The sequence below is a fragment of the Corvus moneduloides genome, chromosome 1 (assembly GCF_009650955.1).
Source record: "Corvus moneduloides isolate bCorMon1 chromosome 1, bCorMon1.pri, whole genome shotgun sequence".
Taxonomy (NCBI): domain Eukaryota; kingdom Metazoa; phylum Chordata; class Aves; order Passeriformes; family Corvidae; genus Corvus; species Corvus moneduloides.
Genome location: NC_045476.1, coordinates 90,800,097 through 90,827,722, shown reverse-complemented (window position 1 = coordinate 90,827,722; position 27,626 = coordinate 90,800,097). Strand labels below are relative to the sequence as shown.

Sequence of the window (27,626 nt, the reverse complement as noted above, 5' to 3'; positions counted from 1 at the left end):
GGTAGATCCAAAGAGATAGCACTAGCAAAGCCACATGTTCCAGCTGCTCTGGAAGGGAGCAGCCCATTTCTCTTGGGCTATTGAAAGGGAAAACCACTGGAAACTTAGTTATAAACTCCTTCCAGAAAAGAAAAAGCTGTGTGATCTGTGAATGGTGGCTCAGACATTGAGCAGCACTGTCCAGACTAAAGGCCAGTCCAAGGTAAGCAAGCAAAACCTGCTTCAGGTACCTGCTATCTTTGTGTCTTGCTGGCTGCTTCATGGGGTTGGAATTTAATCTTTTTAATCGATATTAAGAGTACTGGTGAACAGTCCAAGAGGCTTCCAGTTATGCCCCCACTCCACGTGTTGTGTTTGCTGCAGAAGACCAAGAACCCGCTGCTGTGCAGAGCCAGGGTCCTGCTAATATGCAAGGAAGCCCTGTGACAAAGCGTCCTAGTGCAATAGCACACATTTGTAGGATTTTAATGTTTTGCAAAGGCAAATATGTTTCCTCTTTCATTCCCTGCCTGTCTTTTCGAAAAATGGTGATAGTATCTGAACAGGAGAACTGACTTGAAAATCCCAAATAGTACTGTGAAAGTGTTCAAGTGTTAAAGGAGAGTCATCAGGATATACTAACATCAGTAACCAAGGATGACAATAGCCCTTTTTATGCTTCAAATAATCCTCACAGATTTTACTAGGCCTCTGAGTATTAGATTCACCATAATATGTAGTCTAAAACAGTGCAGTATGTGATCATTACTGATAAAGTAATACTAGGAAAAGTAGTTTAGAAAATATGAGTAGCTATGCAGACAGCATATAGCACTATATAGTCTTATGAATAGAAATCTAAATGACCAAGAAAAAATGAGCTGAGATATTTTCATGAGCAAAAAGAGAACACTACTCTAGTGTGGAGTCCTCCATGGGCTGCAGGTGGATCTCTGCTCTACTATGGACTTCCATGGGCTGCAGGAGCACAGCTACCTTGTCATGGCCTTCATTACAGACTGCAAGGGAATCTCAGCTCTGGCACCTGGAGCACCTCCTTGCCCCTCCTTCCTCACTGACCTTGGTGTCTGCATAGCTATTCCTCTCACATATTCTCACTCCTCTCTCCACCTGCAGTCACACAGGGACAATTTTTCTCCTCTTTTTAATTGTTATCCCAGTAATGCTACCACCATCACTGTTGGGTTCAGGCTTGACCAGCAACAGGTCTGCATTGGAGCTGGCTGGCATTGGCTCTGTTGGACATGGGAGAAGCTTCTGGAAACTTCTCACAAAAGCCACTCCTGTAGCCTCTCTACTACCAAAACCTTGCCATTCAAGCCCAATGCAATGTTTGAATTTATAAAAGTTCAAAATAAAACAATAACATGGCGCTTGTTGGAAAAGTCTTTTGCCAATTGCTTTAAGTGGTTTTCCTAAACTAAAACTGCCATGCAATGTAGACATTCCAAATTTCAATGAATAATATGATATAATTACTACTCTTAAAATGGTTACTATTAAAAGTAAAAAACCCCAAAGTAATTGTACTTTGTTTCCTGTTTCTTCATACTAGATGAATTCTCATTGCAACAGCTTTTAATTTCAATTCAAAGCAGACAAAATAATCTCCTTTGCAGATGCAGCCCCATCTGCTACTGTGGCTAAACCTCAGAGATCTTCTTGAATATTCTTGTTTCTGCATCAGATCAAAAAAAGATAAATTGCAAGTAACACTGCAGATGACAAACCATGCCTTATTTTTCATCGAGTAATACTGTCATCTTCTGCCACTTTGTATCTTCATCAACACTAGGCTAATTAGAAACATGAAATGTAATTATCTAACATTTTCTTACATATAAAATCCAGTCTAACACTGTTCTCAATTGTCTTATTGTGGCACTGCACAGATGTGGGCTTACTGGGTACCTATTGCATCATAGCTTCCAGTCCCCTCTAAGTACTGCCTAGAGCAGAAATTGTTACTCACAGCAGCACACTCAAAGCCAGTCCTCTCCTCAGTTCAGGGACCCTAGAAGCAGACAAGAATGCACCCCCAAACATGCATGAATAAATTATCAGCAAAGGTCTGCACCAGCCATCTGTGTCTGTGTTGCACAACATGTAGAACAACAAGGAGTGCTAATCTTCCTGCTTGTGATCCTCTTCCCCCTCCAGCTCCCAACACGGTAGCCCTCAGTAAGATGAACCATCCTCTACAAACTTACTGATAGCTAGACCAGTTCCTTGCCAGCACCTTGGGCATAGACCCTCATTTGTTATCACAGCATTCAGCTAAGCAGGCCAGGAAAGGTGGAAATCCACACAGAGAATTTCTTAATTCAGCCTTTCAGAGGCTTCCAACTTTTGTTTGGTTTTGGAAGTTTTTAGTCTGTTTGTGGGAAAATGCCAATACAAGTGTACAAAGTGGATGCCTCCAGCAGCTGGGCTCAGGCACTCAGTCTGGATCTCAGTCTCCCCAGTCTCCCCAGTCACTGGTACTTGGATGTACCAGCCCATGCATGCATGGAGATACAGTATGAACCCACCATTAACTGTGCTCAGACACGGAGGGCATCCAGCAAGAGGCCCTGGGTCCTCAACCTCCACAGCTGACAGCACTTGGGCATGCAAAATTCTGAGGGGCTTGCAGCTCCATCCCAGCCACTGGTATATTTAGGCTGCTCTTGTCTCAGATTTTCATTATACACCTTAGTTAAAACAGACAAACAAAAAGACAAACAACAACACCCTGAAAAAAATCCATTCAATGATTTATTCATGTAATCTTGTTTTACATACAGTGAATTTATGGACTATCTCATGAACTGATCACAAGAGGGATTTCTTGAGAGTCTCCTGTGGAGAAAAAATTGCTTACCAAAGCAAAGCTTTACTTTGTTGTGGGTCTTTTTTGTGTTTTGGGGTTTTTTTGTTTGGTTGGTTTTTGGTTTGGTTTTTTTTTTTGTTTTTGTTTTTGTTTTTTTTTAAATCATATCGAAACTCTTTCTCATAGAATTGTTTTTTTGTGCTGGTGAATTTTTGCAAAGCACTGTTTACAGGAGGAGCAGAAAGGGAAATGGTGGTACTGACCAGAAGAGTAGGGTTCTACTTTTAGTAGTTATTTGCAACTTAAATATGTAGATGATGTAGCATAAGATGTAGGGGAAAATACAAAATACAAAGCACAGCTCTATTGTTTATAGAGATTGCTTTCCATAACACCGTATTTTCAGCCTAGGAAAGTATGTCTCCACGGGCATTTTAAACTGCAGCCTTTGAATGGGCTTTCGTTTTAAGTAAATCAATTCTATGAAAAGCTCTCCAGTAAGGATTTGGAATGGATACTAGTGAAGACTACAGGTAATTTTGGTCTCCAGGGATAAGGCCCCTTACCTTTGTTAGCCTCTGTACAGATGCCTCCAGAGAAACATACTGCCTTTTCCTACTCTGTGTACAACAGCAAGGCCAGCTGTTTGGCAGCAAGGCTGGGCTCTACTTGATCTAGAAAAGGTTTTATCTTTCTTAATGTATACTGTAAATATTTTGTTCTAGCAGATCCAATTTGAAACTTTCCAGGGTGATAGATGAGATCTGCCCTGAGACATCACAGACCATTTCTTCCTCCTTGTGGGTAACTGCAGATGAAATTTCTGTGAGATCAAAACATTTTGTCCATAATTCTTGATGGCTTCCATGTGGCCCAAATGAGAAAATTCAAACTGAATGAGAGAGTTTGAATCAGGCCCAGCAAAGAATTACGCCATGCAGTAAAAATGTCAAGAAATTGTTCTTTGCAGCTGTACAGAATGCTGAGGCAGAGCTGTCTATCCTATAAATGGCACAATCAAGGTCAATCCACTTCCACCCTGTCTCCTAGCCCTGTGCCAGAGCCATTGCTAGTAGTAACAGATGGTTTCCAGGCCAGCACCAGGCAACAGAATTCTTATGCCAAGTAGTGTATGGTTAACATGTCCTCAGCAAGAAACATACCACACTCAGGGTAGGGAAAGGATTTCACTTGTCACAAGGATACTGAAAGCAGAAAACAGCAGGAAGAAACTCAGGGCAAAAGGCGAAAAAGGCAGCTTCCATATCCTCAGGACAGATCCTCGTATGTTCTCCTGTCCACTCCTAACAGATCCAGTTCAAGGGAAGACTCTGAACGGGTCTGCACTTCACAGCCAAGAGTCAGCCACAGATTTAGGCAATGGAACTCCTGAAGCATCCCACTGGGCAGTGTGTGGTGTAGCTTAATACTATGTATGGTTCTCACAGGTAAGTTATGGAAGAGAAGGATCAAGAGAGGGTCCCCACTAGAGAGCAGACGGACTGATCAATCTACACATACGAGCTGAAGGAGAATGACTGTATCATGTAAGAATTGGCTGAGTGCCTGACACGGCACCCTGTGAGAACACTACTCTCAGAAAGGATCACCTCTGGACAATATGACCTACACCATCAACAAGGGAAGGACTCAACAGAAGCATCTAAAGTAGAACGGCAACAAAGTTGTGAAAGAAGCACTTTTCAACCACTAAGTGATGTAGTGTGCAGTTGGAAAGGGCAGTAGCATGGCTTGATGCTCAGAATCAGATCTGTGGAATTGTCTGTGTGACCAGTCTGATTAACTGATGGTACATGAACTGAGCAAATAAGATTCAGGAATTGCGAAGGAGATTCATTCGATGCATTTTGTTTCTCCCACCACGCAAGACTTGTTGGCAGTACCAATCTTAACTTCCTGCACTGGTAGCCACATGGCTTCACCAGGTTCTGAGAATCCTGCATCATCCTAAAAAGATTGGTGTTTACATTGTGTTAATTACTGTCACCTTCTGAGTACATGCTCAAGAGATTATTTCCATCCAACAAAATAAGTCTCATGGACCATGTCTGTCACCGTCTCATGAGGAACCAGCTGGGATGAACTTTGCAGCTATCACCAGGCAACTCTGAATGAGAAAACAGCTACAGCCTGGTGATGAAAAGAGCCCTTCCAGGTCCCACCAGCTAGGCATGGAGCCACAAGCACACCTGTCTTGTGTCCAAATTAACTTGTTTCCAATGAGAAGGAGGTCTAGGCATATTTGCTACCATATCAAAAGAAAAAGACAGCTGAACCTTTGTGTTTCTATGAGCAGAATGAATATCTATCTGTTTGATGGCATCAGTCCATACCACACCATGAGCTCTGCTGGAAACTCTGCAAGTAAAGCCTATCCCATTGCCAGCATCATCTGTCAGCAACCATGGCAAAGATCTTCAATTTGAGCTGTAGCACTGGAGGCCAGACCGTTCCGAGGCAGGCTCCCAGGTACAGGGCTGTCAGACCTCTCACTCAGCTAAGAAGCATGAGAATCATCAATGAACTGCCTGGACACCAGGACTCAGTGAAGAGGATCACCAGCCTGTGAACCCTCACTGCAGGAACGTGGAGCTGTTTCCAGTCTTCTGGATACTTTGTGACAGTGGTGAATTTGAGGCATGGGAAAAAGTAAAGCCGCCCCATCACAAAGCTACATGGGAGCTTCAGCGTGGAACATGGCAGCAGGAATTGTGGCCTCTCCTTGCTCCACTCCATGACCTGCCTTGAGGGAGCACCAAACATTCTGCTATCTTAACCTAAGCACAGTAACCACAGGCAATCAGAAATCCTAATCTGTTTCAACACTGAAATTTCAGCATCTGTTTCAATTTCAATTTCACTCCTCCTTCCTCATTCCTTTTCTGCTCTCACCACAATAAATGAATGCTGTTTCTTCAATGTTACCTGCATGTCCATAGAGATCATGAGCCCTGGAGCTCAGAGGTGTAGACTTACTGTGAAGCCCATGCTTGCTGAGATTAGTGACTGATATTATGAACAGACTCCTTAACTCAGTTTGCATGGCTGTGGAATGGAAACTGCCATTGCAGGTAACTATCATGTTCTCTGTGCTGGGTTCTGCCCTTGGATCACAGCAGCAGCACTAGAGACTGGGGGAAGAGCGGCTGGAAAGCTGTCCATTGGGAAAGGCCTTGGGGGTGCTGTCAGCTGAACATGAACTAGCATGTGCCAGGTGGCCAAGAAAGCCAAGGGCATCCTGGCCTGTATCAGCAATGGTGTGGCCAGCAGCACTAGGCCAGTGATGGTCCCCCTGTACTTGGCACTGGTGAGCACTCAAATCCTGTGTTCTGTTCTGGTCCCCTCACTACAAGAAGGACATTGAGATGCTGGAGTGAGTCCAGAGAAGGGCAATGGAGCTGGGGAAGGGTCTGGAGCACCAGTGTGATGAGGAGCATCTGAGGGAGCTGGAATTGTTTAGCCTGGAGAAAAGGAGGCTCAGGGGTGAGCCTTACCACTCTCTACAACTGCCTGAAAGGAGGCTGTAGCCAGGTGGGAGTTGGTCTCTTCTCCCACATAACAAGTGATAGAATGAGAAGAAATGGTCTTATGTTGTGCCAGGGGAGGTTTAGATTGGCTATTATGAAAAATTTCTTCACTGAAAGGGTTGTCAAGCCCTGGAACAGTCTGCCTGGGGAAGTGGTGGAGTGACCAAGAGCTGATTCCCTGAAGGGATACTGCAAGTATTTAAAAGATGTGTAGATGTGGCACTTAGGGACACAGTTTAGTGGTGGACCTGGCAGTGGTGGGTTATACATCAGACTTCATGTTCTACCAGGTCTTTTCCAACTTAAACAATTCTATGATTCACTGCTGATACCCACAGGCAGCAGATACTGGCACTGGAATCACAAGGTGGGGTTGGAATGCCCAGGCATGCTCCGTTCATCTACAGCCTTCAGGATCCCAAAGGCATGTCTGTTGGACTGCATGTGTGCAAGGTCCCAAGGTGAAATGGTACTGACAAACTGAAGAAGTCCTGGAGAAGTCCCAGTGTCTGTCCACGCACTGGAAAGAACTGATGGTGAGGGTGGTTTTTATTTCTCAGGAAAGACAGAGAAAACTGTAAAGTGCTATATGGTTCCAGTACTGAACCACAGGATAGGAACCATAGGAGGATTTGGTGCAAGAAAGTTGGAGTGCTGGCAGAGAGTCTGGGGAAGAGGTGCCTGAATACTCTTCTGGTTCCTGGCCTTGATTTTAGGTCCTTCAAAGAGCAAATGGACATCTGTGTGCTGACTGATGAGCCTTCACTCTGACAGTTTTCCTGGCCCCGTGGCCAACACCTGCATCTGTCCACTCCACCTCTTTTGCTTCCCTTATTCCTAGTCCAGGTCTTTCTCTACATCAAATGAAATTGTCAGCCATGTTCTCTTTTCGATGCATGCTTTTCCTATATTCGTTCCTATTCTCATTCTAAAGGACCAGCTAAACCATATTACTCTTTCTTATCAGTCCCTATCTAATCTATCTTACAGCTGCTGCACATCAACTTTACCTAAAAACCCTGCCAAAAAATATTGCTCTCCTTTGATCTTCTGTACTTCTCTGCTAACTTATCCATGGCCCAATGCAAATACGGCTCGGGTCAGCAGTTTTATATTGGCGTCAAGCTGCCTCTCTTCTGGAAATCTCCTTCCTGAGATGTCCAAGTGATTTAGTTGTGGCCCAAGAACAGTTAAAAATAATAGCTTTGAAGGTGGAGATGCAGGACATAGATATATTGAAGGAGAGGGAGGTGCATTGCAATAGAGCAGTTTCTATTTAAAGAGCGAATGCGTGTAGGTATGTGCCTGTGCTGCCTATAGATGAGGACCAGTGGGCAGGATGAGCCAATGATAAATACTAAGCCAGCTGACCAAGCAAGATAAATTATCTTCTAGAAATCTGTACAAGATCAAATATGGCTTTGATCTAGCATGGAATCTAATAAAAGTGAGCCACATCTTCCACAAAGATAGTTTTTGCTGACACCTGACGCAACTTTAATTCTAACCACAGTCGTTCTGCTATGCATAAATGATCCTTCCAGCTTTAGTACAGAAGCAGCTGGTGCCCTGTCTGATGCCATGTTAACATGGCAGATCAGGGCTCCAGGGCACATCCTCACTAAGCAACTTGTATATCAGCTTTCTCACAGCTTGTCCCCTCTTGCTCTCCCCAGCAGAAAGCTTACACCCAGCAGATATGAAGAAAGCATTTTTATTCTAATATTGTTCCTAGGAGGAACAATGCATTATGTATAGATTCTTCTCCTGGAAGACAGTTTAGCCAGATCTTTTCCTTCCATATTAGTGCTAGTGCCCTCCCCTTTGCCAGGATTCACACAACATGTTCTGCATGCCCTCAGCTGTCCTCCGCAGCAGCCTGGAGAGCTACAACTTAAAGATGATACTGGGACCTCCTAGATTACAAACACAAATAAGGGAGGAATCCTGACCAGTTTATTCCCATGAACTTTCATGAGAGTCTCCTTAATATGTTCTCTCAACCTGTCATTCAAAAGCAAGTGATCTTTCTGACAAAAGCAACCCTTTGCAGGGCTCTGTGTTAATCAGGACAGGAAGACAGAGCATCTGATTTCATACAAGTCTTCAGATTCCACTTGGAAAAATACTTTCAAAAGCTTTATAGATATTTAGCATAAACTTCATTTGTTTATCATCTCTCTCACAGAGTATTTTCTCAGCTAAAATTATTCTTAAAACCCTCTTTGTGCTTGTTATCACAATTTAATTTCATGTTTAAATAAAGCTTTGAAGAAAGAAAGTCTGTAAGATTTGTCTTTAATTAAGTGTTACTGCTGGCAGAACATCCTCTCTTATGAAAAGTGACAAGTCTCAAAGGCAGAATTCCTAATTCCCGAGTTAAAAAACAAACCTTCCAAAACCTTTATGCTCCCAAACCTTCTCTAAATGATAAAAAGAAACAAAATAGAACACAAGAACAACTTTAAAACTTTCATAGAACATCCTTGATATAGAATAATTAAATATGTCACGAATACTGTAAAAATATGCTGTGTTAAGTATTTAATTTCTGTGTAATAAGCTAAGATAAACATTCATAGTAAAGCAGACTTTTGAAAGTAATCCCTATCAGAGTCCCGAATATAGCAATGGAAATAGAACGTGGGAGTGTCAAGGTGGCACCCTTACCTTGCTCCTGTTGTAGTATTGCTCATCCATACCATGCACACAGTGATGAAAGGTCTCCAAGGCAGAGTTCCCACCAGAAGTGTTGACACACATCCAGCAGCGTGAGGCAAGAATCGCACCTGGCTGTCCATGCGCCCTCTCCCACTGTGATGCCACCCTGAATGCACAGAATGGAACGGCTCGTGAACTGCCTCCCACGCTTTCTCCATTTACCACACAGCAATTTTATGTACACAGCTAGAAAAGTATTTTCATGTGCATGAACATGCCTGGATGGAAGCTGCAGCTGTTCAGCTGCTGATTTATCATGTGTTCAGCTTCTCTGACACAGGGCTGGCAGTCATTGTAAGATCAGGGAAGACAGGGTGGGAAGAAGAGATGGCTGGTGGTTGACAGCTGTTTCAGGCTGTGTACTTTAATTGGCTCTGAATACGCCTGAACAACCTAAATTTGGCTGATGCTTACTGTACATCAGAAGAGGACACAGAGCCTTGATGAGAGGAAGGACTGAGCCAAGTAGAAAATTTAAGGGAGAAAATATAACATGATTTAAGCCTCTTCAGGGCTACTCATGCCAGGCCTTCTTTAATGGGAGACACAAGCCATTTTAAAGAAGGTAAAAGCTTGTATTTCCAGATGACAGATTAAAAGAATGCCCGAAATGATATCTTGTAACAACCAGAAACTTGTGTTCTGGATTTCTCCTTGCCTCTCTGTTGTGATCAACTACATTTGAGACATGAAAATTGTATCTCTACTCTCCCATTCAGAAATGTATTTACTGAGGAAAAAAAAAAGGGATGATAGTGCAGCTAAGGAAACTGTTTCCCTGTTACCTCCTGGTGACTAGCACACTCTGAAGGTCACTTGTTAGAGATGCACCTCCTTCAGCAGGACAGCCTTTCTCTCACACCCCCATCCAGCTTGAGACCTTGACTTGTTCAGTTCTTTCCTCTTCCCGCCTTCATCAGGTACAAGTCTGGTCAGATATACTGCTGAGCCTTACTCTCTGTGCCTTCTCCATCCATCCCACCACAGAACATTCTCAGTTGGAAGGGACCATCAAAGATCACTGAGTCCAGCTCTTAAGTGAATGGCTATGGGCCACAAAGGCTACAAAGGAGATCAGAGATGGTAAGCATGAAGGAGGTGATCCATCAGAGGCTTGCAGTATGATTGCAAGTGGCCAGAATCAAGGTCATATGGGTCAAAATCCAAATGCCACATTGTCCTGGGTTGCAGTGTATTCTATTACCATCCTCATGAGCTGTTGAAACCAGGTGGGGCAGTGTTTCCTCGCCTCCTCCCCCCAGACTATCTTGCTGTTAATTGCCCATCATTGTCCTGCCACCTGACTCAGAGATAACTCCCTCTGGACTATCTTCTGTTAATGAGCCTAATCAACACTTGGCCTCATGGCTCGTTACCCCATTGTGAGATGCTCCACCCAGAGGGAGGAACCAAGCATTCCATCCTGGATATAATCTGAGATTCTGAACACCACAGACAACCTTTCCACTGGATTTCCAGAGGACAGGAGCTACACAGCCACCACTGGACCTTCTGAGGAAGAGCAGACCCTTTTTTCTACAGGATCACTGCTTCAGGAGGACTGCAGCCACCATTCTATCAGACTGCTACCACCACCCTGATTAACAGGGTGTCTGGTTGTATCCTGACTCTGTCAGTTTAACCCAGTGTTTTCTGCCTTTATTTTTGGGGTTTTTTTTCCTTATTTTATTTTCCTATTAAATTGTTATTCTGACTTGGTGTCTCCCACTAGTTTGTTTTCAAACTAGTACACACATCCAGTCTTTCCTTAAACACCTCTAGGGATGGTGACTCCATCACTTCCCTGGGCAGCCCATCCCAATGTCTAATCATCCCTTCTGTGAAGTAATTCCTCCTAATGTCCACTCTAAACCTGTGGATGCTCAAGAGCAGGAGCAGAGGAATTTTCCAGCTGCTGAAGCATTTTGTGAAGTTTTCCTTTCTCATGCTTTAGCTGAGAAACAGTGGAAGACGGTTCTGTAAACTAACTCTCTATCTCACACCTGCACAGACTTGTTTTGGTTCACTGGGAAAATATTTTGGAAATGGGTGTTATGCCGTTTAGCCAATCCCTCTGGGAGGTGGATGGTCAAGCATCCAATGGTTTTATGCCACCCTTGTGAGCAAAGCTATATAAGCTGAATTATATGATTAAATATAGTCATTTCTGGCCTTTGAACCTGCTCCTGGACTTGTGTCATTTCTCACCATCCCTGGGGACAACAGCGACAAAAACCTCCTCTGGTGCAGCTTGAGGCTGTATCCTCTCATTCTGCCACTGCTCTGGGAGAAGAGATCAACACCCACCGGGCTACAGCCTCCTTTCAGGCAGCAGTAGAAAGTGATAATGTCACCCTTGAGCCTCCTTTTGTCCAGGCTAAACAACCCCAGCGCCCTCAGCCATTCCTCCTGGAATTTGTGCTCAAGACCCTTCATCAGGTTTGCTGCCCTTCTCTGGACTCACTCCAGCACTTCAATGTCCTTCCTGATCTGAGGGGCTCAGAATTTGACTCAGGATTCAAGGTGCAGCCTCACCAGTGACAAGTGCAGGGGGAGACTTTTCATTACCTGCATCCTCACAAATTCAACAGTGGGAAGGAAGCTTTATTGAAAAAAAATTTTTCAGATGATCCAAACTGTATTTGGCTTTCAAACGTTCTGAGAATCTTACCTTCACTGCGGCATTTTATTCAGTAAAGGACAGCTGAATTAAAATCAACCAGACCTTAAAAAAAAATTAATCCTTGCAAAGGAAGTTCTCACTTGCTACTTTTAGAGGGAAATTCTCACTTTAAGGAGACAAGATTACAAACATGCTTTATTTAGATTTCTTACTGGAGAGGCTGGAAACAGAGGCGAGTAAAACCTGATGTTAGAAGATGATAATTTTCCTTGTCCTCATGCCACAACAGACCATTGGGTAGTATTTCTTCATATTGTACACATTTATGTAGGAAACATGTAATACTTCTTTTTCTGCAGAGATATTTCAGTGATATGCCACAAGCTTTGACAAATCATCATGAGATAGATGAACTAATTGGAGTATTATCAAACCACTGCTTATTGATTTCTCAGCGATTTCCTTCTTCTCCAAGTTCTTGAAATGTGGACCTTCAATTGCATTGTGCCACCCATCCACCCCATGTTCTCTATTACACTTACATGGTATTTGCTGCCTTGAGCCCATACAAAGAACTGACAAAGCACTATCATAGCTTCAGAAATTCTAACACAGCTTAAGCCAGTGAGAGACAACTCTCTCTATGGCTACTTCAGGAAACTACCTAGCCTCTTCCAAGAGAGTCTTGGGATTGGTGAGAGTCTCTGCTCATTCAAAAGCTGCTTTTGAGTTACTGCTTCTTACAAGGCAGTGGTCTCTACCACTTAGACCTCAAAACGAAGTTGGAGATAATTTCAGCAAAGTGGGAAATCAGGCCCTCTTGAAAATGCTAACTTCTTTTAAAAGATGGCAGGAGGGCAGGGAAGGAAATAAAGAAAACAGGTCATGAAACTGCTGAGCTTGGAAAAGTCTCCATAAGATTGGCCATTTTGTCTCTTTGGTTTCCCCCTTCACCTCTTGGAGCAACCTGGTCTAGTGGAAGATGTCCCTGCCTACGGCAGGAGGGTTGGAACTAGGTTGTCTTTAAGGTTCCTTCCAATACAAACCACTCTGTGATTCTAGGATCCTATGAAAACACTGACCAGTATTCCTTTATTTTAAGAGTTTTAACTCAGCAGGTTGAAGATGTGATCTTTACTGGATGTATGGAAAGTCAAAACATGGAACTAAAAGGGTTGAGATGTGGGCTCTGTAGCTGCCTAAGCCTTCTCAGTACTTATAGTCGATCTACAAAGTAACTCATCCAACCACTAGCACACCACAGCAGCTAAGCTTGCAGAAATACTGTCTATCCTCATCTCTCCTTGCTGTACACAGGCCATCATAGAGGAAAGAATGCAAAGTATTCAGGGCTAAAAGAAGAAAGAGACAGTGTAATTCCCTGGTTTCTTTCTTACAGCATTTACATAAAAAGAACAGAGTTGAGGGGCCTGTTTATTTGTCTTCTTTCGTGTTCAGTTAAAACCCAACCAAAACAATCCAAAATCCTTTGGAAGATGAACCATAAAACCAAGGACTACTATCAGTAACTCGAGCTGAAATCTCTGCTGAAGATCTTAATACTTCATTGACCATGTAAGAAATTGTGGTGAACATACTTTTATATGAGACATAATTAATAGCACTTTCATGTGGTTTGGTTTTGGTTACTTTATTGTGTACTTTTATGTGTACTTTGGCAGTTAGTCCTGAAAACAGGCCTATTCCTTAACAAAAACAAATTAATGACCTGCTTTTTCTAAATGACTTCCGATAATAAAAATTAGGCTGTCACCCTTAAATAAGTTTCCCTTGTTCTGAAGTCTAAAGGTATAGTTAGAGAATACAACTGCATCAAACACAACTGCCCTCTGCTAACAAATGACAGTCTTGTTCTCTCATGCTGTCTCCACCCCCTCCTTAGCACCAGCTCTGACCACAAAGTAAGCTAATTCAAAATGAACTGCTGAAAACTATTACTTTTCTTCCAAGTGCAGTCTTTTCTGAATTAACAACTTAAATTGTCTCATTGATCAATATCAGGGATTGGGCAGGGCAGCAGGGAAAGGAATTAGCAGGATCATGGAGAGTGGGACCTCTCCTTTTCTCACCTTCTGCAGTGATCATTCTGCTAGATCATTCAAGATATACCACACAACTGCATTGGAGGGCTCTTCTAACTCGGATTCCCTGATAGTATTTGTCTTCATGCACGTACAACTCTTCTCTGTGCTATTCTGAAGTTACCTTAAGGGCTCTGTTGAACAGTCTGGGGAGTCCTGGACTGCTGGAGCTTCTGGGGCTACCTCAGGAGAAGACACTTTATCCATATGCATGCTGAAGCTGCTCAAGGAAAAGGCCAAATCACTGGCCTTAGATTAGAAAGAGAACCATTATGGACATGATTCTGGGGGGCTGGCTGTTAAACCCCATCTTTAGATCATGGTGTGTGTGTCTGATCCCACTCCAATAGCAGTATGCATTTTACCTAGTGATCACTGCACACAAAACCCATCCATTATAGACACCCCTTGGAACAGGCACTGTGTCCCTGAGACTCAAGCCCAATAAAAACTGAAGTACCCAGTGGAAATGTGCTTTATGGTGCTATCTTGGCACTATCAATCCAAGGAGAGCCTTCCCTTGGTTATGAACTGCATGGTGCTGTCTGGACGCATCAGCTGCGCCTCCCCTTTCCCCCAGGGAATGAGTGGCCCTGCTCAGCCCCACACTTTCCGCTGCTCAGCCTCCCCAAAGGAGGTCTGCCTGCACTTGCTTCTTCTCTGAATTAGTCCTCAAAATCCACCCTTTTATTTTGTGGGAAGTGGGCTACTCTTCTTCAAGGGGATGAGCTGTGGCATGGAGGGGTCAGACAACGCAGTGTTTGTGAGAAACCAACACAGAGGCAGGGCCTCAGTTGCGCCAGCTGCTCACGGAGATGAAGGGAAGACAAGTGAGAGGGAACCTCATCAGTGTCTGTAACTATCTGAAGGAAAGGTGTCAAGAAGATGGAGCCAGGCTCTTCTCGGTGATGCCAAGCAATAGAATAAGAAGGAAAGGGCAGCAATTGATGCAAAGGAAGTTCCGCCTAAACATGAGGAAGAGCTTCTTTCCTGTGGGAGTGACTACACTCTGGAACAGGTTGCCCAGAGAGGTTGTCGAGTCTCCCTCACCGGAGATAGTCAAGAACTGTCCGGATGCAATCGCGTGCCACGTGCTCTGGGATGACTCTGCTTGAGCAGGGAGGCTGGACCACTGTGGTCCCGCCCCGCTTGACCAATCCTGCGACTCTGGGAGTGACAGAGCCGCCGGCACCGCGCTCCGGCTCGCCCCGCCCGCCGCCGGGCGTGAGGCACGGCCGCCCCGCTCCGCGCCGGCGCAGGCGGGCGAGCGCCGAGGCGGGGGAGCATTCCCAGCTCCCTTCTCCCTCCCGCTTCCCGCGCATGTGCGGTTGCCAGGGCGGCCGTCTCCGGTGAAGGTTTAAAATCTGCGGAACATGCGCAGTGCCGGTTCTGGCCCTGGCGAGGGGGACACGCCACATTGGAACGGCGAGCGGAGCGCTCCGGGCAGCGCCGGGTACAGTTTGCGCCGCCTCCGCTTCCTGCCGAGCCGCGCTCGCCTCGCCCGGCTCTGTCTCCGGCCGCCCTGCCGCCCTCCGTCGCTCCCTCCTCCCCGCGACACATGCCGCTGGTGCCGGGCCGCTCCTAGCGCCGCTGCCGGGCCGAGCGAGCGAGGGAGCGGGCGGTGAGCGGGCGGCGGCGCGGAGCTCTGGCCGGGCAGTGAGGGACGGCGGCGGCGGGCGGGCGTGGATGGATCCCCGCGTGGCCTGGATCCAGCCTGAGCAGAAAGGACCCGCGAATGCGCTGTGGATGCAGATCTGGGAGACCTCGCAGGGCGTGGGGGGCCGGGGCGGCGCCAGCTTCCCGCACTACCTCTGCCTCAACTCCCCGGCGCTGGACTCTGCTGCCTCTCCGCCCCGCGGGCACGGCTGCGTGCGGCTCGGGGCGCCCGGCGCCTGCTGCTCCTCTTCCTCACCGCCTTCGCCTTCGCCTTCCCCGCCGGCCCTGTTGACCGGACTGGTTCCCGCTGTCTCCGCCGGCCCCGCGGCGGTGAACGGCGGCGGCGAGGGAGGGCGGCGGCTGCAGAAGTCGCCTTCCGTGTCTTCCTCGTCCTCCTGCTCGTCGGTGGAGTCCGGCACCGAGAGCCCCGGCTTCTCCTCCTCGGGATCGTGCAGCGGCGGCGGAGGTGGCGGCTCCTCCTCTTCCTCCGGCGGCCCCCGGGCGGTGGCGGTGGCTCCTCCCGGGCTGCTGGGCAGCGGGGCCGGACCCGGGGAGTTTTTTAACTTCCACGAGAACAAAGTGAACGCTGTGAATGGGCACCACCAGCCGCCGCACCCGGCGCGCAGCCCGCACCCGCCCCCGGCGTCTCCCCAGCAGCACCAGTACCACCCGGGCCGCAGGAAACGGGAGAATAAAGCCAGCACCTATGGGATGAATTACCTGCTCTCCGGCAGCCGCGGCGTCGCCGTCAACAACTCCCCCCACCAGCAGCGGCAGCCGCCTCAGCCAGCGCTGCAGAGCCCCGGCACCCCCTGGAAGACCAGGAAATACAGCCCGGGCGTGCAGGGGTGAGCAGCCGGGGGCCCGGGGGCTGCTGCAGCCCCCGAGGGAAGGGGGGCCTCGGCCGCCTCTCCTGCGGCCCCTCCGGGCGGGGGGGCGGTGGGTTGGGGTCACACGAACTCCTCTGGAGCCGGCCGCGGCAGGGAGGCCGATGGTAGGGATGGCAGGGCACTAACTCGTGCCCTTTTGTAAATCACCTTGGTCTGTGCCGGCTGGGTGGCTCCTGGCCGAAGCAGCGATTCACGCAGGGACAGGGAACCCTTAGGTACGGGGGGGTTAGGCCTTACCTTGTAGTAGGCTGAGAGGTGAAGTTGTCAGACCATGATCAGAGGTCACCTACAATAATTAAAGCAAGGATGGTGGAGGATGCTTGCCAGAGCTACCAGGTGTCAGTTCAGATTGTAAGGGGGAAGTGGAAGGCTTCCATTCAGAGGAACTCAGTCAGAACCCTTGTGCTAGTTTTTAAATGCCTCTGCTTAGGTTGCAGCAAGCTGGTTGGCTTCGGGAGTGTTAGGAACATCTCTTGAAAGGGAGGTGCCGAGTTCTCTCTGAGATGGGCGTGAAAGTCAGTGTGGTCTTAGAACATTTCTCTCAAGTGTGTTTTAGCTCTAAGATAGGTTGTGCCAGCCAATACCTGTGCAGAAATCTTGTCTTTTTGAAGAGAACATTTTTATGAATCTTACCCTATCTTGTAAACCATACCTTTCTCATATAAATGGGTAGTTAGTAAGGCCGAGTATTCAGTTTGATCTGATTGGCATGGAGAAGGGACTGAAATTGAACAAAGCATGTCTGGGATGCTCTTAGAGATTGCTATATTTCACCTGTCAAATTTCATTCAGTCAAGGGGAAATGTTACTTTCTAAAGTTAAGGTTATTTTGTTATTGGAAAAAGTGCTAGCTACATTGACTGACTGTGGCAGATTTCTGATGTCACTTCAAAAATAGTTTCTTGGAACATCCTAACATCAAGACCTTTGGATGCCTGTGGAGTAAAGGCACAGCGTATTTGTAGAGGGTAAATAGCTAAAGATAACAGGGTATGAGCTGGGGATTTTTAAGTGAGAGATTTAACTTAAGGACTGTGTCTTCCTTTTATCTTTTGTGTAGGTGTTGTATCTTTTTGTGTCAGGTGCTGAGTATGTTAAAAGTTATTAAGAAGTATTAAAAGATATTTTTAAAGTTCTCTTTTTGTAAACCATAATCTCAAGAGGGGGAGGACAAGACTTCGAACTACTGCTTTTTAATTCCAGACTGACACTGAAAATTCAAATCTCTTACAGGAAGCTAGAATTTGAATCTTTAAGAGGCATCTTGCGCTAGGAGCTTTGAGTCTTATACTAAGAAATCTGTATGTCTGAAGTTCCAATAGTATCTTTAAAATAGTGTGAAGTTCTTGTTTTACTTTCATAGAGACGTGGTAGAGCACTGAGTTAACTTTTTAATCTAAGTCAAGTCAGTGTAAGTGAGGCAGATCTCCAGGCAGGTGGAGCAGCCTGAGTTCACCCAGCAGGTCTATGGCAAACCCGTGACTCAAATCCAGGCACTGTGAGTTCTGTTCTGTAGCTGTTAGGCAGCACCATCTATGCCTTTCACATATCTTTATTTTTTCACCTTTTGTTCTTCTGTTTTCTTTTGGCTTTCCTTTAATAGTGGCTATGTCACGCTTGAAGTACGAGTTTATCGAAAATCTCTACACAATTGTTTAGCTGAGATTCAGTTGCACTGTTCAGTTCATAATGTAGGTAGTTCTTTTGCTGATGTGTTAATGGCAAGTTTTTTGCTAAATATCTTTGGAAGTGGAAGCTGTGTTTCCTGATCTTCTGTCAAGGATCTCTGTTACAAAAGCAGGACCTGATTCTGGGAGTGGGATACCAGTAGCATGTGTGATCCTGTAGTTCCAGAGCATTCCTTAAAGTAGCAGGGAACTAACTAGTGCTGAAGGAGAGCATGAAGCTTGAAACCATAGACCTAAATATGACAAGCAGTTTCTGCTTTAAAGTTTGAGTTCTGTTACCCAAGGTGAATCTTGGACAAGTGTGTATTCTTAAACAGTGTTCTGTTTAGTGTTAGTGATTTTTTATGAAGTGCTTGTGTGGTTGAAATAAGAATACTGTCACTGATGGAGTGGATTTAGGTATCTGTCTTCTGCAGTAATTCCTGTTTAGTGGTGAGCTTAACTTTTTCAGCCTGGCTGGTGTGTTATTTGTCAAATCAAATAAAAATGCACTGAAAAGGCTGGGATGGGGACAGATCCCTACAGGAGTTTCTTGTGGATCCCTTATGTTCCTTTAGTTGCCTGCTGTTCCCTGGAACTGTCAGCCTGGTCCTGAAGTATCACTTCGATAACTCATCATCTGTTGACAGAGCATCGTCAGTGTTGCTGTACTGGTATATGCAACTGTTGAAAAATGTGATCCTGAAAATCTTCAGCTGCAGTCTGGTTTGGACATAGATTATTGGAAGAAGTACTTGATCATAGATGCTCTTATGCTTACCCTGTACATGAATGGTAGAGCTTACTCTGCTGTGAATATCGTTCCTAAAAGAATGTTTTTCTGCAACATGCTGAAATTTCCAAGTGATATGCAGTGGCTCACAGTGTTACTGTATTGTCTTTTGGTAACACGGTAAGAAGGGTAATCTCTGTTAGTGCTCTCCCAGGCTGCAGTAGTACTTCTGATGATTTGCCTGCGTGCTTTGAAACAGTACTGTGCTCTCTCTGCTTTCTCATTCAGAGCTGAGGATGGTCTGTAGCACTGCAAGTCGTTGTTTTATTCACACTGCTCATAGTCCGTGGCTTTGTGATGGTAGGTGCAGTGATGTTTAGGAATACTGTATGTTATAAAAGCTGTGTTTTCCTCTGCTTTATATACAGCATTCCTTCTTTTTCCAGTGGACTCATGCTTTCACCACTTTGATAGCATGACAACCTTCGTAAAGGAAATTTTTCTCATAAAACACAAGAGTGAATAGCTGTGCTTGATTAGATTTCATCCTAAAGCTGTGCTTTTGGATGCCCTAGATTGTCCCATGTTACGCTTTTACAGAATTTTGGAAGGTAGGGAGTGAAGAGATTGAAGCCATATTTATTCCAGTGCTTCAACAGAGTGATTAATATAGCAGCAGTGTAAATTCCTATATGTCTGCGTTTAGTTTAGGACTACAGATGACAAAATGATTGGTTTCAGATGCAAGGCAGAGAACTGTCCTTTAATATTATGAGGTTAATTCAAACTGTTGTGACTGATGTTCAGAACTTATTTCTTGGTACTGTGAAGTATCCTCTCGTGTCGTTTAAAACTGCATCTATCCTCTTAGTGTGTGCATTCTTTGTTCAGCAAATACCTTCTGTTTTTGTAAAGTCAGTATCTTAAATATATCTGAGTAGTTTAAGCATCCAGAGAGTTTAAAAATGCTCAAATACTATTTCAAAATATGGCATCAAGCTATTCTAAACGTTTTGCTAAGGGCTCTATAGCTTTTGTTTGGGTGCACAGCTAATAGAGTGCTTTCTCTGAAGATGTAGCTCCTAGCTTGTGAATAGTATAAAATCATACTGGATTTAATAATTTTGCTTCTTAATATAAATTTAACAAAGTAAGTAAAGAATTAAAGCATTTTTAACAGTATGAGTCTGTTCTGCTTAATACTTTCAACTAGGTTCAGTGTAACTGTAGATGTTGAATGAGCTTAGTGCTGAAATACCTGGCATATCTGCTTTGCACATTACAGTGCTGTGCAGAAATAACAGAACTGGCTTGTTGAGGATTAGTTTGGATACCAGAACTGTTATGATACATTGGAATGGGGCTCTGCCTGGACTAATTAGTGTTGCATAGTGTCTGACGACTTCCTGTGCTCAATTTTTCCCCTATATAGCTGTTTTCTTTAAGTCTCTCTTGATAATGACGCACAAGTTCCGCCATAGAGTACAAGAGCACCAAGACCTCTGCATTTCCTTGGGCTGAAGGAGGGTTCAGGGCAGCATTCCCTGATGACCGCAGCAGGTCCTTGGGGAGAGTTCTCAGAAGCAAGGTAAGCTTATGACAGTGCTTCCCCAGAAGACTTGCTTCAGTGTTCACCAGTTTGCAGCTGAATGATAGTGTAAACAGAAAGTGATGTCCAGGGATGTGGTGGTGCTCCTGTATGCTAAGCCTGTATTAGGCTGTCTTTATTTCTTCACCTGTATGCAGTGTTTCTAATTCCAGTTGTACAGGGTTTTTTTTGCATTTTTGATATATTTCAGAACTTTGACTAAGATAAATTTAATTACAGTTTAGTGCAATGCACTGTTAAAAATCCATTGCATCCAGGACTCTGCATAGCTTCAGTTGCATGTTTGTCAACCCTTGCTTATTATTATACTGCTGTCAGAGCCATCAGATACATATTAATGTGTGGGGATGCCACATTGTCAGCCTCTTCTGCAATTTTTTTTTTTTCTTCTACTTTGAGCTGAAAGAGTATAGACTTTGGAGGTGCTCTGGAGCCTTTACTGTCTGCAGTGAAATGTCCAGCTCTTGTAAGGGCTTTAGGGGCCTCCCAAGGGTGATTATTCTTAACTCCTCTCTGTACTTAACAGTGCTGCCTTGCTCCAACACCTTCTAGTAAAGAACAAACACAGTGGGCTGTGCTTCATCCACACTGCTGTCCAGTCCTTGGTGTCTGCTATGTGTGGTGCTAGGTGGACACCTTTAGTGGAGGTAGTAATGCAGGAGGCAGGTAGTGCTGGCATTGTACACTCAATTCTTGTTTTGCTTGGCTGTAGGGTCAGGGTAGAACTAGGCAGTATATATGCTGGAGTGTATGCAAGGAGAAGCGTGGAAGTAGTTACCTGTTAGTCATAGTAAATTTCTGGAGAGAGCATCAGGATGTAGTTAGATGGATAGTTTTCATGCCTGAAGGTTGGTACAAAGGAAAGTTCCAGGATGGCTGCTGGATGAATTGTCAAAAGAACAGAACATCTCTTTTTTTTTTTTTTTCCTGTGGTCAAGTAAGTTGCCTTGGTAAACCACAAAGTTTCCGTGCGAAGTGGGTACCCAGTGTATCGTTAGAGACTGATGCTGTGGGGAGTGGAATGAAAGGAATGTTTTGGCAGCAGTAGCCTCCAGAGTCACTAGAGGTACTAGAGGTCAGAAAGGCTGAGCTGAAGTAGTAAAACATGAGAAGGCCTTGGTGCTCACATGACAGGTGCTCACATCTGTGTGTGAAGGAGAATGGGCCATGTTTGGAGCAGTTTAATCCTGGCATCAGCTTTGTGGTGGTTTTGCCAGTTGTTAGGCTTTGGCGGTAGAGACAGTTGGCACTAAGAACATCAACAGCTGTACTAGGGGAGACTGTTAGAGGCCAGTGCCAAATACTGGGAAAAGAATATATCAATGTGGGCTTGTGGTGATATTCCCTGAAAGCATCTCCCAGCTTGAAATTATCTGTGGTTCTTGGATTACCTGGGCTATAGGCAGAGCATTTTTAGGCTTATTGTAGATTTTGTGTATGAACTTGTCTTGATCTTTTATGGTCTGGGATCAGCAATGACCTGTGGGAAGATGTTCCTCAGTAAAGCCATGCATTATGTAAAGATCTTTATTTTTATTTTTTTTTATCCTGAGGCTGTCACTAGGGTTGTAGAGGCTGCCAGTTTCAGGTCTGTGTATTACAGAGGCAGACCATGAGTGCTTTTTTGCAGGGGACTTGAAAAAGGAGGGGAGGAAAGGTTGAATCACCTGACAGTTGTTTTCTAGTCTGTTTAATCATTCCTTGTATTGAAACTGTTTCCTGCCGCTAGATGTTTGTCTTCTTTGTATGCTTTGCAGTCCTGTTTTATCTTTGGAACTCACATGAACCAGACCTGTGTGTGATAGTGTCACAATATTCCTGCATCTTGGGCTATCTTGTTCTATCTTATATTTTGTCTCCTCATTACTAACCTGGGACTTGCCTGACGTTTTTGTGCTTTGAGGCTTCACTAGTGATCTTCCTTTTATATGGAAACTAAGAGTTCCAGCTGCTTGTTTCCTTTTTAAAACAATTCTTTATCTATGTGAAGGGTCTTGCCCCTCATGCCATGTCAGCTTAGTTTCTTCATAAGCCTGTGTAAGGATGTGTGGGGCCATTGTCAATTGCCATTTGGAAATCCAAGAAAATAACAGATTTTCCTTTGTGGTTCTCTGATTCTTCCAAGCAGCTCTGAATGTTTGGGGTTTTTTTAAGACACTACTTCCATTTATGATAGTTATGTTAGCATCTTGATACAGTTATAGCTATTAATTTGTTGCATTTGTATTGTGCGTTTGTAGCACTTTAGGCTACTTTGAATATTTTGAATGACAAAGCTAATCCTTTTAAATCAAAAAAAGAAAGATTACTTACTGTTCTGGTACAAATGCAGTATCAAGTGAGTGTGACTTTGGGTGAATACTGAATTACCAGGAATAGGTTTTGCTGTGAAGTATTTTCTATTAAAAAGTTTAGGACAAGTTCTTCCTTTGTAGTTGTGGATCAGGGAAGTCTCTGAGGAATTAAAAAAAGTAAAATACTAGCATCTCTACGTATGATGCGTTGGAATCCCCTAACTTTCTCTGTACTGATCAGTTAATGCACTTAACAGAAGCAGGTTTTTGGGCTCTTGAACTAGTTTAGCCTTTCTCAGTCATAGCTTTGCATCTCGTTAAGTTGTTCCTCATAATCGTTTTTGATATCCTTAATCTTCCAATCCTCTTTTCCTGCTTTGTACATGACTTCAGGGTTTCTGAACACATCTTCTGATGGAATCCTATGACAAGGTAGTAAAAGCTCTTTTTTCCCCCCTAAAACCTGATTAAGTGATGCATGCTGAACAACCAGTGTGATACCTTTAAAACTCTCTGTAACACATTGTTCTTTTGGTGACGATTTTAAAGGAGCTTCCTCTCTTATATGGCAAACTGCAGCAGTACTTAAATCCAGAAAAGACTTTTCTAGGTTTTTTTTGCCTTGCAGAGATGCTGACTGCGAATGTGAAGGGTTTGCTGCCAGTAGTGCTTTGATGGGTGCATTTTGAATTAGTCTGCTGCTCAGGATTATGTCAAGAGTTGCTTCTCTTTAATGTTTCAGTGGCTGACCTGGTGTAATGAATACCTGATCTACATGGGCATAATTAGTCTCTCATCACTAGTATGTTTCTGCTGTTGCAATGACTTGTCTGGGATGTTAATCGCTTGCTATCTTTGGGCATTTGGAAAAGAATGGTATTAAGGCAGGAATTTTGGGATTTAGTGGATCTATTTATTGGCATAGCAAACTTGCTGATTCAGTCCCAAGGTTTAACATATGGAATTCTCCTTCCCTGGTGCAACAAAATAATTGTGATGCTTCTTGGTGGTGTAGGGAAGTCCATCAGTCCAAGTCAGGAGTAGTGTACTTCAGAAGCTTATGTAGCGGATCTGCTTTGCCATGTATTAGATTGGAGATGTACATCTGGTTATTTAAAAATTTTTTTATGATGCAGCTTTTTCAAAGTACATCCAGCCATTAATAAGGTAATTGGTTGAGTTTTACTGGATTGATGTACTTTGCAAAAATAGATTAGTTTCTGATTCTTTTTCAAAATGCAGACAAATTCTGTTACTTGCATCTGGAAATTTGCAGTGTGAATCAATCCAACAAACTTACTTTCCTGAGTGCATCAGCTGTCAAGGTGTTCCTAAGAGGTAAAATCTAATAGCAAGAAACTTGGTCTAAAGTCAGGATAGGCTCTGACTTGCATGACTGTGGGGAAAGAGAAAGCTTAGAGAGGAAATAAGGACAATGTAATCTCTTGAGGAAAAGGTACAATACATTTTATAAACTACTCTTTGTTCTGTGGATGAGAAGAGAAGTACTTCTTTCTGCCGTTCTCTCCTTTGTAGCTAACTTGCAAAGTAAGCTCAATCCTTACTTGAGTGTGTATTTAGGGTGCCTGCCTGTAAAACATTTCACAGCTCTGATTCATAAGTTCTATATAGTTCAGCTTTTTTTTTATTCTGCCAGTCTTTGTAGTTTGCTGCCTTCTGTACAATTACAGTGATGAAGATAATTGCTGTCTGAATAATGTAGTAGTATGAGACTGATTTGGTGCAGCAGTGCAGTCTGAGAGTGTAGCACTGTGTTTTCATAGTTTTTCTCATCTGTAAGCTTAGAGCATTGCATAGGGCATAGAGTAGTACTGCGTGAGCCTTACTGGTGTAGAGGAGGACTAGTATGCAAAGGTAAAGGCATCTGATGGGTGTTGTGAGGGGGAATGGGAAGAGAAGAGTTGTAGTCCATCTCTTCTTGGTCATAATTATATTTTAGTCTCTTTTGCAGATGTCTTAATCTTAGATCATACTGGGAAAAGTCTGTCTCAGAATGTATTGTTGCTTTCACATATATGTTTATATATTCTCCTTTATTTCACTGAACTGCGTTCCTTAGTTAGTTTTAAACTTTAAGATGGATTTAAACTACTGAATGCATTTGATTGTTGTAGTGTGAGATTTCACCTGCATTTCCATGATAATGCAATTGTGCTTCGCCCTAGTTGTAGGTGAAGGTACAGTTCAACAGATTTCCAAGATACGTGCAGTGACTGCTGTGCTTTTCATCTCGAAACAGAGAAGTCCTCACACGTGTTTTGGAGTTCATGCTTCATTGAAGGAATGTATTCTATGACTTGTAACCTTTATTTCAGCAGAGATTCTTTTGAGATGCTGCCTATACCTCTCCATTTCTTTACCTCCCTTTTCTACACACCCCTAGTGTTAGACCCCCATGCTTTAACTGTGGCATCTATTCTTTCCTTTTATAAGGATTCTTGGATGATGTGTTAGACTTCAGTTAGAAAAATGTTCTAGTAAATAAAGAATATGCTTTCAAAAAGCATTAGTTGTTCCACATAAAAGATGCAATCATGTTTCTGTCTGTTCCTTTAGAATAAATTAATGTGCTTAGTAGTGTAGTCATGTTGAAAAGGAACCGAATGCTTACTTGAGGGAACAAAGTCTCTGTAGCTTTTCATTTACCTTCTAATTTGTTGATGATGTTTGAGAATTTCTTTTCACTGCGTTGAAGTTAGCCCTTGAAGTAATAAGTTAATCTTGTGTATAATAATATTTGCAGTAAATGAGTAAAGTGGATGATCTCCTTTCTTAGAAACCTACCTTTAACTAAAAACATTGCAAAAGTCTGAGAATGTCACTTGAGTGTTATTTTAACCTAGACTAGAAGTATGTCTGCCTTTCCGAAAACAGTAAGAGGGGTAATTTTTTGATAAACAGAAGATGTTAATTCTGTTGCATAGTTCAGCCCGTAAGCAGCAGATGCTTGCTGTGCTTAGCAGTAATAACATCAGTGAATGGTAGGTTCCTCCAGGCTGTTAAAATTAGCAACCTGAATAATATAGCAAGTACAAGTAGCCTCTCTTCTGCATCCCTGTATTCTAATCTTTGCCATCTTGTATTAGGTAAGAGTACAGTTACAGCTTACCAACAAGTTTCTTTCCCAGGATTTCTGTAAATACAGCAAAACTGTCTTGTGAAAAAGTTGATTGAAAGGCCTACATTTGCTAGCAAAGTAATACAATAGGCATCTTAAAATGTTACAGGAGATAGTTAGGTGCTGGGATGCTGCTGGGAGTCCAAATTCTTGAAGAAGCCTGAAGGGAATTGAGAAGATTGACTTGTCCATATGTTGAAGGAAGTTCTATAAAAAAAAAGTTAGGATGTTAACTTGTATCTGCATGTACATCATGTGCTGCAAATGGAAATTGTCTTACTAATGGTTAAAATACTGTCGCAGTCCTGACTTAAGAAGTGCTTATGAAAATCATAGAGGCTACATGGACAAAATACTTAAATAAAAACTATCCCTGTATTGGCTGGCTGAATAGTCCACTGTTATCTATTTTTTTCAGATGCCACATTATTCCTTCAGCTAGTAGAGAAGTTACTCTGGGATTAGTCCTGAATAGCATGCAGGATCTTATTTTATATGTATAAGAGCTGGGTTTTTGTGACTGTTCCAGTAACCTTATCTGAGCAAAGATGTTTAAAAAAATGCAAACCACTGTAACATTAAATTTTAAAAAAGCATCTCTGTTTTGAGAAGCTGCTTCAGGGTGAAACCCAAAAGGTAAAATGCTACAGTGGTTGTGTTGTCATATGCTGACTGTGAGTATAGCACTGGTTCTTACCCAGAAGGACATAGACCAAGAAGATGATCTCTAAGAAGTAGAAACTGTTGAGTTAAGGAAAACTGGAAAGAACAAACAAAATAGAAGTCTGTTAAGACAGAGGGTTGAGAACCGGTTTGCTAAATGCAGTAAGACCCGAAAGTCTTGCACATCGAAAGCAAGGAATGTGCCAGAATCAGTAGGGCTCACAGAGAGACATGAAAGGGCACCTGAGGGAAGACAGATCATGTAGCAAGAGCTAAGTGAACTAATTGCTTTCTGTCAGAGAAGGGCTTATGAGACTTCTCAGCAGAACTTTTCTTTGACTCCAGGCAACTGCAATTTTAAATTTCAGTAAGAGTCTGGAGTAATTTTCTCTTACTTCAGTAAGAGTAAATCCAGTCAGCAGAATGACACCTGTTGTACGTCCAAGTCTTGTCATATATGCCAGAGAATTTCAGAAGAATTAGCCATGAGTATGGCTTGAACTCTAAATGAGCTTTGATATCCAGACCTTTGCTGTTGTCCTGTGCAGATCGAAGCATTAAACCAAGTACTGCCTTGCCAGAGCAAAGTAGAAAATATGAACCTGTCTTCATATTGAAAAGCAGATCAGGGAAGGAGGTGTAGACTAGTGATGAGTGATATTCTTCTGAGTCTTTCATGATGTGGTTAACAGTTGTGATGGTGTTAATCATCTGAAGAGAAGCTCAGTAGGGTATCAAAGTGACGGTACTTGTGTGTTGGCTCTTTTTCTGAGCTTACTGATGCACTGAGGCTGCTTTTGAAAGGCTGTGCTGTGTATGGTAGAGGTTGTGATGCGTATGGGGACAGAGACCCCTTTTATTCTCCTCCTTCCCTAATACAGGATGGCTACTGTAAATGCATTTTTTCCAGGAATGTCTTGATCACCTGGAGTGGTTGGATGGGGCTGATACTATAAGAAAACAACATTTCTTGCATGAGCAAACATAAAGAAAGGGTCTAAGTGCATGTTTTGATAAAGGTAGTTGTATCTCACAGGGCTCATTTTCTTGAAGGATTCATTCTTAATCCATATTCCTGTGTTCAGTTTGATAACACAACTGCTGAATTTTTTTTAGAAGAATGTTTGAGATTCTTTCTGAAGACTCTGTAAAAACCAAACATTTACAGG

The 27,626-nt window shown here is 43.7% G+C and overlaps 1 protein-coding gene across 4 annotated transcripts in view; it reads left to right on the top strand.

Moving 5' to 3' along the window:
- The first annotated feature begins 15,101 nt into the window (after window positions 1-15,101).
- Window positions 15,102-27,626, top strand: part of TENT4A (terminal nucleotidyltransferase 4A) — a 57,789-nt gene continuing 45,264 nt past the window's right edge. For 2 of the 4 annotated variants that reach the window (XM_032118284.1, XM_032118275.1), the window contains exon 1: window positions 15,102-16,310. In XM_032118284.1, the coding sequence (XP_031974175.1) occupies window positions 15,493-16,310 (818 nt within the window). In that variant the 5' untranslated portion in view covers window positions 15,102-15,492. The remainder of the gene's footprint in view (window positions 16,311-27,626) is intronic. The other 2 variants (XM_032118303.1, XM_032118292.1) reach the window with 2 other exon arrangements.